The 11766-nt window shown below is 42.3% G+C and overlaps 2 protein-coding genes across 4 annotated transcripts in view; one reads left to right on the forward strand and one right to left on the reverse strand.

Annotated features, from left to right (window-relative positions):
- Positions 1–11766, forward strand: part of cnksr2a (connector enhancer of kinase suppressor of Ras 2a) — a 76642-nt gene that overhangs the window by 53548 nt on the left and 11328 nt on the right. The window contains exons 24-25 of one of the 3 annotated variants that reach the window (XM_030397800.1): positions 141–191; positions 1561–1695. The exons of 1 other annotated variant lie outside the window; for it this stretch is intronic. In XM_030397800.1, the coding sequence (XP_030253660.1) occupies positions 141–158 (18 nt within the window). In that variant the 3' untranslated portion in view covers positions 159–191; positions 1561–1695. Of the gene's footprint in view, positions 1–140; positions 192–1560; positions 3916–11766 lie in introns of those variants that run through there. One more of the 3 variants, XM_030397798.1, reaches the window with a different exon arrangement.
- klhl34 (kelch-like family member 34) lies at positions 5926–9473 on the reverse strand. The gene has a single exon (XM_030397801.1). The coding sequence runs from the start codon at positions 8727–8729 to the stop codon at positions 6930–6932; it is 1800 nt and encodes a 599-aa protein (XP_030253661.1). The 5' UTR covers positions 8730–9473; the 3' UTR covers positions 5926–6929.

The raw sequence follows: 11766 nt of genomic DNA on the forward strand, positions 1-11766 counted from the left end.
CCCGCTCAACAATGTCACATTAACACTCAGTTCTCGTGAAAATAAAGGACATATTTCATCTTAACTTCACTCTTAAGACACTGTTTATACTTACTAATGATCAGTTTTATAATTTGCTAATTCTTACTTATGCTTCATAGATCAATAATAAGCCATGAAGAACAACTCAAGCCATCAAGTCTGCACTTATAGTAAGTCATTAATTAACAGTGTGTTTCTTACTACCTAACAAACCATACGATATGTATGGAAGCCCATTTGTGCCAATGTGATGACTAAAAAAATATCATGTTAATCATTAGGATGAGAACGTTTCTCAAAATAAGGACTTAGTATTTTAAAATAATGACTTTGTATTGAAGAATCATAATAATTTTTTTTGACAAAGTATCTTAAAAAAAGTAATTAGCATCCCAAATTAATGACTTCTCAAAATAATGACTTACTTTGTCAAATATATGACTTAATATCCCCAAATAATTACTTAGTGCCTCAAATTAATGACTTTCTGTCTCAAAATAACGAGTTAGTATCCAAAATAAAGCGTTAGTATCTCAACATAAGGACTAAATTTCTCAAGTTAATGACTTAGTATCCCAAAGTAATGTTATTGTATCTCAAAATAATGAATTAGTATCTCAAATTAATGACTTAGTTTGACGAAATAATCAGAAACATAGTTTGATATTATACAATTCCTCAATTCCTCAACAATTTCACTATTTGTGAATCCATATTTGTTTGTTTCTTTTCCGGTCACATTGGTGGAAATAGGCTTTTATAAGTCTTCACTCTCTGCTGTCCTGTGAAAACTTTGTTTGTATCTCCAAAACGTCAGTTTTTCATGTTCCAGAGAGCGGCCCTGTTTTAGCTTCAGTTTGAAATAGTTTAGTAGATTTAGAAACCCGTAAAATAACCTTTTGTTATTAAAAAAAGGAATCCAAATCCCCAAATGTGGATGTTTTTAGAGTTGATTAGTGGGCAAGATGTAACAATTCTTAACAAAATATTTTAATAAAGCCTCACAGTTTTAGTAAGTCTATCAAATTATTTCTAAATATTTGTGTGTTGTTAACAATTGTGTTGTGTTGTAAAGCACTCTGAGCGGTCGATAAGACCAAGAAAGTGCTACATAAATTCAGTCCATTTACCATTTTAATGGCTTTTGGCCGTTTTCCAGAATGAGATCAAACAGTCTTTGCTCGAACACCCAAGGGCATTTTTTACAACCTGGCAACCCAACATTGTTCCAGTTAATGCTTCATATCTTCATAATGCCATGTGCTACTACTTCCGAACCCTTTACAAAAGTGTCCTTACTTACCATTAAGCTTTAGAGTAGTTGTAAGAGGTGATTTATGTATTAAATATTAGAACAAATAATCCACCAGGAACAACGACAAGTGTGAAATCTCCCCCCAAAACTTAGTGTATCCCCTTAAGTGTGTGTCTTGCTTCTCGTGTGTCTGCGTCCTAAAAGCTTAGTCGTTTAAATTTCTAAAAAAAAAAAGAAATTAAAGAAGTGACGGAGACCCTCCTGTGTTTCTGCATCCCTCATAGGACAGGGAGGGGGAGCTAGCGCTGATTGACAGGCTGTTGGCCAATCCCCAGCTGTCGTCGGCAGACTTCCAGGAGTGGAAAAGAGCCTATCAGGAGCTGTTCTCTCAGGAGCCAGACTCGACCGCTGAACCCGACCCCGGCCCGCCCCCCCTCACCCCCTCGCTGTCTCACACACACTCCTACATCGAGACCCACGTCTGACGAGTGCCACAAAAACACTCACACACACACTCACTCTCACACACGCTTAAGTTGCTCTCCTGGTTTCTGGAAAGAGTCGGTTGCGATCAGTGATGGACGACTTGACTTCTCATCCCGATACGCTTTCAGCAGCCGCTGTGTACAAGTGCAACGTGACAGCTTTCTGAGGAGACGCCCGCGTGGCTATCATGTCACATCGATCGACGAGCTGATTGGTTATGCCACTCCAGCGGGCTCGGGGGCGGACGATGCTCCGATTCTTAAGTATTACATGTCAGCTTTTGTGCTCTTTGATACGCCACAAAAACCTCCGTCGGACATCAGCGTGCTCCCTCCTCACGCGGACAGAGGTCTCAGAATAGTATCTTCATTAACAGCATTTCATCCTGCTTGTTGTGCCATGTTTATACTGACTGCACAGTGTCTCATAGACAGCCTAATAGCCAACATATTGTATCCTATCAAGCCTTATACTTGATGTCTATGATGATATTTTCTGTACAGTTGGTGTTACAGCAGAGAACAATTAGCACAAGTCTTTTTTTTAAACACAACTAGTCGCAGTTTCTATCTAGTTTTAGAGACTTTTGTTCGTGCTGGTTTGGTAGAATTACGTACTGTGCTGGGCTGGACCTGAAGCATGCACACTCCTGGAATATAGGACCGGTTTAAAGGAAAAGTCCACCCTAAAAAAAACACTTTAACACTATTTTCAAACAGCGAACGAGCCCAGGTTGTTGTATTTTTTTTGTTATGTTTGCACAAAACTGAGATGAAGCCAGTTTCTCTGTCATGTTCTTAATTCATTTTCACCAGTAGACAACATCAATACCACTGTGGGACGCTTGTCTCGCAGTTTAAAAGCCATTAAATGCACCAAAGAATACTGAAAATAAATGTAGGCATTAATAAAATGTGGCATTAATACATATGTCTGTTTTTTGATATGCTTCTGTATCTGTTTACCTTGTTTCATTCCCCCTATTTAATTAATTTGCCTTACAGTGTATTCATTTTTAGCTATTTACGTATTTATTTACATATTTACTTACATGTGACATCGAAAAAAAATACAGAACTTAAGTAAATAAATGGAAAGATTTATGAATTAAAACGGGAAAATAAACAGATTCAAAGGCAAATGAATAAAGAATCAAATAAAAACAGAAATAATATAAAATAATGTCACGTTTTATGAATTAATGTATGCCTACATTTACTATTATTATGATTTTTTGTGCTTTTAACAGCTTATCATTTATTTATGGAGCATTTTATTCATTTAATTATTTATTTATTTATTCTTAATTTTGGCACCTACGGCCCTCCATACTTCTGTTTCTTCACCTGTTTTCTTTTTTTCCCCCCTTTGACTTTTACTCATGGTTCCTCCTCACATAAGCACCTGAGACACAGTCACCTGGTTGCCATGGCAACTACAATAAAGGTTGTTCTGGTCCTCGTAGAGAGAGAGAAAGAGAGAGAGAGAGAGAGAGAGGCGCCACACAACAACTCTTCCCGAACGTCCTTGATTGATTACCTTTTATGAAAACGGTGTTAAAAGTTTTCTCGGGGTGGATTCTTCCCTCGGAGGCTCTCTGTATCCTGCATGCCACATAGAGAATATGAGGAAATATTTACATAAGATTTGAAATATGGATCTAATAAAGATATATTAGTTTGTTATTTGTACGCTGCTGGCAAATGACTTAATACTCAGAGACACACCGCACAAATCTATGAAAGCAATCGTACACACAGATACAGACAAACACACACACATGCACACACGACCAATAAACACCGAACAGCAAACACAGTTTTTGAATGCTCTTTCTATGCTGCCGCCCGTGGTTGGTTGTAGTAGCATGTCTTTGTTGTAGATAAACACAATATTCCTTTTTCTGTTTTTGTGTTTGAAAATCTTTAGATACAGTAGATCTCTCTTTACAGAGTGCATACTAAGTGTCTCGGATAATGTTCTCTAATTCTATCAGGTTTTTTTTTTTTTTTTGAGTAAAGATTGTTTAATGTTCGATCTATAAATTATGGTTATTAACAAAAATGACGGTATTTATTTTACGTGATCATTCTGCGTGTTCTGTTTTCGGAAGACAAGATGGGGGTTGGATCAATAAAGTGTGGTCATTTGGATGAAGGTGTGTTTGTGGTTTTTTTTTTTTTTGTTTTTTTCGATGGGGAGAGGAGACGAGGCCGTTGGGACGGGGAGGGATGATGAGCACCGGCAACAGCTGCAGCGCCGTCTCTGTCAACAGAGAGAGTCCACGTTCCGTCTCCCGGCTGACCGGTTCTAATCCCCGCCCGTGTGCCTTCACGCTACAATCACAGCTGAGGAAAAACTCAAACAACTCTCCTGCGGGAGGATAATCTGACAGCCGCAGTTGGTTTCAGTCGCAGCGTTTGTCACATTTGGTGTTTTGCATCCACCTGTTTTAATGCACGTTTTCAATTTGCGCTGAAAATAACATCGGATTGGAAACGCTGTAAATTCAGAAGCACTTTGAATTTGATGTTTCCACTCGGCTGGGGTGGATAAAAACCGAAACACGACAACAGATTTCCTGAGTAAGCGGCGTGAAGATAAAGGGCATCTGATCTGTGTGGAGCAACGAGGAGGCCATGTCGTTCCCCTGAATTAATATATTAAACACGTAGAAAAGGCAAATTTTCATCACGTTTTCTATGTTGTTTTCAATCGTCGTGCACTCCTCATATTGATATAATGTCACTGACTCAACAGCTGTTTATCTTGATAAACCAACTCCTTTACATAACAGTATTGGATAAAGTAGTAGCTGTAATAGTAGTAATAGTGGTATTAATAGACACAAATTGATTTGCATTTCCTTTTGCTGATTTGGTTATTATTTGAATTACATTTGGATGAGAACCTGGCTACTCTACAGCAGGCCGAACGTATTGTACAACAAACTCTATGCTAGAGATCAGAAAGAAAAGTCAGGAGATTAGATATTTTAACCAAATAAATCATCAGTGAAAGATACCTAAATATCAGGGCTACACAGCCAGTATGATGTCAACTGTCACCAAAACAGTCATTTAAACCTTGTAGAGCTTCTCCTGAATATTAGCAGCTCACAAAACCTGACAAACTACACTTTAACGTAACTGCAGTTGTCAATATGAGGAGATTTATTGTGATTTGTGTCTTTTTTTAGTACCTTTTCTTTGCCGGGTTGGTGGCCATGTTGATGTTAGTGACGTTTAACACAGCACATTGATGATTGATGATTTCTACACTAGAAAAAGATCAAATGAAATGTGAAGAGAAGCAGTATGAATTCATTAAATGTGATCTTAAAGATTTACATTGTCATCAAAACACACAGAGGCCTAATTGTTAATACTTTCAGCAGCATGGTTACCTTGTTTTAGCTAATCTGGCTATTTAGAGACGTTAGCTAACGTAAGCTAAACAAAATCTTTTTCTACGATAAAGCAGCTCGTAAAGTAACGCAGAAAACTTGAGCTAGATTCTATTTTGTTTCAATTATTCAACTGTAGATCAGGCAAAAAGACACCAGCGCTAATCACTTTAACAATTCAGTTTTATTGGTTCTCAATAGTAATTGAATAAATGCTTTATCAGATTAGTTTTCAGTGGTTCATGATCAGAATTTGTCATACATACATACCAATCGGAATGTTTAATTGTAAACTGCTGCAAAAAGAAATCAATCACTGCTTTTACAATAATAGTCAACTGAAAAAGTCTTTGATTTGTATATAAGCTATCTGAAGGTGTCTGAACTGCACGTATACCTTCTGTTCTTCCCGAGAGCAGAACAAGAAATCACTTCCGGATACAGGGAGACACCCAATTAATTTTAAATCCGACATCAGCTCCAAACCTGTTAAATAAATAATGTTTATGCCAACAGCACAAGGACGCGTTCAGGATTAAATGGAAGTAGTCCATGAATAATGAACTCCTAGCAGGTTACCTCGCTATTACCCACAAATCATGCATATGATTTCCTGCTAATGCTTCTTCTACTATGCAGCTCCAACCTATTTTGTCCATTTGGTGGCCAGCGTAGATGGAAAAGGATGAAACAAGAAAAACCAGACAGACATAAAAAGGTCACTCAATGTCTTTGGTTTGCTTCTGTTTCTCTATCTTTTAGAAAGCGTAAATTATTCATCGCTAGTCGATCGACAGGAATGTCACATGCATAGAACTTTTACCTACAACTTCTATGAAATATTAAACTTGGCTTTTCTGTTGTTTTCACTTTGAAAGATGTCCTCCTCCACCTTCCTCACCTTATCTCCTGTTTCGACCTCTTCTCTGTTCCCTCTTACGTGTGATAGCCTCCTCCACAGTCTGGCTCAGCCTCTTCAGGAAATTTAATCTGCACAGGAATTACCTTCTGCCCACTAAATCTCTTTACCTCTCCTCTACTTGTTCTCAGAAATCCCCCTTTTTTTTTATCTCCGTCCTTAGCTCTTGGTTGATTTCTCCTCTTTTACCGGTTCGGTCACAGGAATATCAATCAGTAAACGCCACGTATCTCACTTCTCACAAGTGGTAATGGGACTTTAAGATTATTCTACTGTTATCTCGTAATAACTGGCTTCCAACAGCCAAATGTTTTACCAAAAATCTTTTTCTGTGGCAGTTCTTTTCAACAATCTGCAGGTGTTTTTGATCAAATACTCAAAAAAACTACAACAAAAAGCAATTAAATACCCCTTTAACCTGTGTAATTTTGTTTATATGAGTTTCTCAATGAATTTTCCAACCTTTTGTCACTACACTTTTTCACTTTCTTGCCAAGACTTAGATGAGAAGATCTCATCACTCTCTCCGTCAGCTAGAACAACTAGCACGTTAGCTTAGCTCAGCATAAAGACTAGAAACAGGGTAAACAGCTAGCTTGGCTCCGTCTAAATGGAACAATTCTAAAATGAAAGGACTTCTACTCTTAGGGTTGTTGTCCTCCTTTTTGTCTTTCATGGCTGAAACCCAAAACCTTTAGATTCCTAAACTTAGATTGTTTATGTGACAAACACGTTCAAATTGAGGGGGTACAATTCACGATGTTGTCACGCCATCAACTATTCGGAGACTCTGTTGTGAAATTGTCTCACTCATGTTAAGATTTTCTTTAAATAGGTGACCTTTAGTCGGGCAGAGGCAGCAGAGTGCACTCGGTCCCAGTGAGAGGTCTGGGGAGCTGACAGATCTCCCTCCAGCGATCTCGCCTCGTATCGTACTCCAACACACTCTTCACTATCACTTCCTGTCCGTCGCTCCATCTCCTCCCTCCGAAGGCCAACAGATTCCCAGACGGCATTGACACCATCCCGTAGTTGTAGGAGCCGATGAGAAGTGGTCGAAGGCGGGTCCAGTGGTCCGCCTGTGAATCGTACCGTTCGATGTCGCAGAAGGGCTCGTACATTCCCAGCAGGGCGTAGATGTGTCCGTGGGCGGTTGCAAGGCGGTGGCTGAACCTGGCGATGGACATGGACGCTCGCTTTTCCCACGCTCTTCCTTTCAGATCCCAGGACATGACTTCCCTGCTGCTTTCTCTGTGGTCACCTTGGTTTTGACTTTGGTTACTTTCATGGTTGTTTCCTGGCAGACCTCCGGACACATAGATGTTGTTGTCAAGCACGGTTGAAGCGTGGCCGTAAAGAGGGCGGGGCATCGTCGCTCCTCTCCTCCACGCTGCTGACGCCATGTCGTAAAACTCAACAGAAGCTACAGAGGTTTGTGTGTTGGTGTCTTTTCGTGTGTGTCGACCCCCGATGGCGTAAATGACGTCCTCGACCACGCAGCAGGTGAACTGCGCCCGTCTCTCCAGCATGGACTCCACCTTCACCCAGCAGTTGAAGCGAGGATCGTATCGCCACACCTGGTTGGATGTTTCCACGGTGACAGACTTTTTCCCATCCTCCTCTCCGTCTTTTACTTGTTCGCCTCCGATCACAAAGAGGAAACCTCCCACCGAGCACACACAGTGATTTCTCAATCGCAGCGGGAGACTCGAGCACAGAGATGAAAACTTCCTGCTTCGGGTATCAAACGCCAGCATCTGCTGTTCGGGCCAATCGGGGCTGGATCCTCCGCCAACCAGCAGCACACGATTGGGCGACGCCCTGAGCGTGGTCTGTCTGCTCTGTCTGATTGGCTGAGCTGAACCCAGTTCATGGTACTCCAGCACTCGTGTCAGCTGACTTCTGATCAGAGGTGTGGCCATGGCTTTGTGGGCTCGACTGAGATCAGCGAGGTCCGACGGGGCGACCAATCCGAAGCGCAGGCGACTCAGTAGAAGATTTGATTTCAGGAGAGGGAGGGGCCCGTTCTCATTGAGCCAATCCAGAGCCAGCTTTATGAGCTGCACTTCCTTGATACCTGGTATCTCGTCAGCATCCAGCACCGCCATCAGTGACTGGATATTCAGCCTGAGGAGGTCGTCCCTGCTCTCTTGTAGTAGCATCCCCATCTCCATGGCGATGGTTTGATTGGCAGCTTCGAGTGCATCTGCGAGGGCGTAATGCTCGGCTAGGTTAGCATAGCAACAACAGTTCTCGGCGCTCAAACCATCAGTGATAAACTGCTCGCATATCGACACAGCCGGCTCCACCTGCAAGTACCTCGCTGCCTCCAAGACGACAGGAAGTGTCGGCGGTGACACGCTGAGCCAGCCCGAATACAGGAAGTCCAGAATGGCTTCTAAACCCTCAGGTGTTAGCGCCGGAAGGCTAATGGAGTCTGCTAATCTCTCCACGGTAGTCTCTCCGAACAGAGCCCAAAAATACTCGCTGGAACTGGCCAAAAGGGCGCGATGACACGGGAAGGATACACCGCCGGCCTCGAGGACGACATCACACATCTTTCTCTGGGAGCGCAGCCGCTGGAAGCCGGAAAGAAGTCCAGTCCTTTGGGAGGAACTGTAGAGGAGGGAGTAGGTATCCATCCAAAAGATAAGAGGAAGAAAACCAGAGATTGAAGAGAAAAGGAAAGAGGATTAGCTCCAGAGAAAAAAGCTTTGTCGGCAAGCTGCGAGGAAGCAGCAGCGAGGCAGGAAGTCAGACGAAAGCGAACAAGATGCACAAGAGAACGTTTGACAAGGAGAGCTAGAAAAGAGGATGACAGAAGTAGGAAATGAAGGGAGAAGAAGATTAAAGTGCGTCCTCAGTTGTGGTCTCTCCATCTGTGTTGTTGTCCTGCTCTGTCTGCATGTGACAGGACGACGGGAAGTTTAACAACCACCCCCAACATCCATCCACACACACTCACATTCCCCTGAACCTCCCCCCCCTTTTTTTTGGCCCTTGCTCCATCCAAGCCTCCTGTCTGTTCCTATGATGTCCTGGCTTTGTGTTCGTCGGCTGCCCTTTCCCTGCCTCCCTCCGTCCGGGAGGGAGTATCGCCCAAATATATGCATCCAACATACACGGACAACGACCGGGCAGCCTGGCAGGGCTTTCGGTGTCTATCCCGGCGGATGAACTCATGGGTAAATACAGCTGCTATAGTCTGCGATTCAAGATTCCAGGGCACCTATCTGTACCCGAGAATAGAAACACAGACACAGCTCGGCGGAGGTTCGTGTCAAACCCCGAGGAAGTTTTGCCAAGCTGTCAAAGATGTTACAAGCGTCAAAAGCAGGAGCAAAGCAGCGAGCCGTGCCCTTTTGGGAGGCAGTTAACCTCATAACGACCTGCTTCAAAATCATGCAGATTGATGTCACGTTATTATTTTTATGCAGAGATAGGAGGAGGCGGCGTGGGCGAGAGAGAAATAATAAAAGGAGAGGATTTGTTTTCGGTATCAGGCTCCGAGTTGTCGGACGTGTTTACAGGCGTCTGATTAATGTCGAGCGCTACTGTCTGCCTGACACACACACACACACACACGAGCATCAATATGCAAACAGCACCGCTTTATTGCGCCCTTACAAGTTCTTGCAGCATTCTCCGCATTTTGCAGTGAGTTATGATCTCCGAGAGGATGCTGGCTCGCACTCAGAGATAAGTGTGTGTGCGAGCGTTTGTGTGTGTGGGTGTGTTTGTTTTAGAGTTGCACTAGTTCAGAATTCATTGCACAGGCTACTCGCAAAAAAAAAACAAAAAAAAAAAACAGACTCACGCCTTTTTGGAAACCGGAGAGTGTTTTTTAATCTGTACCCACACGATGTCAAATCCTCTCGTATGGTTGTTAAAACACCAGCAGTGTTTCTCTCGAGGCTGAATATTCCACCGTGACCTGATGGAGGCTAAACTTAGCTACAGCTGCTCTGTGTGCAAGAGGACATGTGATGTGGTGATGTGATGGATTTGTGCTGCAATGTAGAGGGGGTTTGGATTTGGAGGTTTAGGTCAGGATCAAAGTGACGCCCCCTGACTCCGAACCTAAGACCCGGTGATTCTCATTGAACATGCACGGAACACAAGATCCTAACAGCCGGATTGATCAGGGATCAGTCGCGTGAAAAGTGACACTAAGTGAGTCTCCGAGCTAAGTTTTCCATCACAGTGAACACACACTTTTAATTAGCTTTTGTCAGAGTATTCAGGAGTGTTTTTTTTTTGTTTTTTTCGATCAGCGCATACATTATGTCGCGCTCTGTTTCCTGTCAGTCTCCCGAGGAGAGGAGGAAAGTCTCTGCGTTTCAACGTGTCACCTCAAAAAACTGAACAGTCACGCCCCGTCGTCTAATTTGGGGAGTCTGACACGGCCGACTGTCGACTTCACCAGCAAGAGGGTTCATTTCTTTAAAAAACATGACGAGGAAAACAGTGTATGTTTACAAAAACAAAAGCTCTAGCTTATATGCAATTTACATACGTCTATTTTCTGCATGTTTAGATGAACACTCTCACTTCTTAGTCCAAGAAGTCGCTGTTGGGAAGATGCTAGCAAAGCAAAATGCTACATGAAATACAGGTCAGACCCCCGTATTTCACTGTATATTTTAAAATGTTAAAGTTATGGCTAAAAATAACAACAGATCTATAAAGTTTCCTGATTTCACATTGCAAATCAACCGCACATTGAAGTGACTGTTGTCAGCACAAGGTCACAGTGATTCAGTCTATATAAAGCACAGAGGTGCTTTGGGCTAAATGCTAATGCTAGCATGCTAAAAGCGCTGACAGTGAAAAAGCAATCATGTTGATGTTTAACAGGAATAATGTTTACCATGATAACCCACTTACCTTAGCTTAGCACACTTACCAAATGTTCTCTAGATTCTGGGTTTACTTCCTGGTTATATGCACAGTTTCTCATTGCAATATCTTGAGTGGCAACTGAGCAAATCTGGAAGAAACGCTGAGTGGCGCCCTATCCAGCGCTATGATAAATTCAAAATTCAGGATACATCATCCAGGAACCATGAATATCTGCACAAAATGAACTTGTAGATGTTGAGAGAAAGTGGAAAGTTTGACCTTTTGGTGCTCGACCTTACCATTGACACTGGTCCTTACTTTAATCGTAATCCACACCATTTTTGTTGAGATATGTCAGTCTGGACCAAAGTGGGGGACCAAAAAACCAAACAACATGGCTGTCCTATTAACTGGATCTAAAGATGGACAAACTGACAGCTCCATAAGAGTGAAGCCAAGGAAGTTACATTAAATCTGGATTCAGTGTTGGTTCAAAGCTGCTCAGTGGCATTTTGAAGCCAAAATAGTTCTAAAATACCGGATCTTCTGCGTTGTGGGGCTCATCGAGTGAGTGCACGAGAAACTTCCGCCAACAGAGCGCCCAGCTAACTTAAATAGGGGTAAAATGATTTAATCTTGCAGCTCTTCTACTTCCCAATGTTATTGGACTACATTGCTTAATTTATGACTGTCAAATAAATAATCTTGGGGGGTTTGTGACGCCCAAAAACAATTCTTTCACACCGTTAGCTTACAGGAAAAAGTATTTTTGGGCCACATTGCTTCACGTGACGATGTAACGCTACACGGGCCAATCAAAAAACATCAAATACATTT

The sequence above is a fragment of the Sparus aurata genome, chromosome 19 (genome assembly GCF_900880675.1).
Source record: "Sparus aurata chromosome 19, fSpaAur1.1, whole genome shotgun sequence".
NCBI classification, from domain to species: domain Eukaryota; kingdom Metazoa; phylum Chordata; class Actinopteri; order Spariformes; family Sparidae; genus Sparus; species Sparus aurata.

Coding starts and splice junctions, on each gene's coding strand:
- klhl34 (XM_030397801.1), bottom strand. CDS start 8,729: ATGGATACCTACTCCCTCCTCTACAGTTCCTCCCAAAGGACTGGACTT.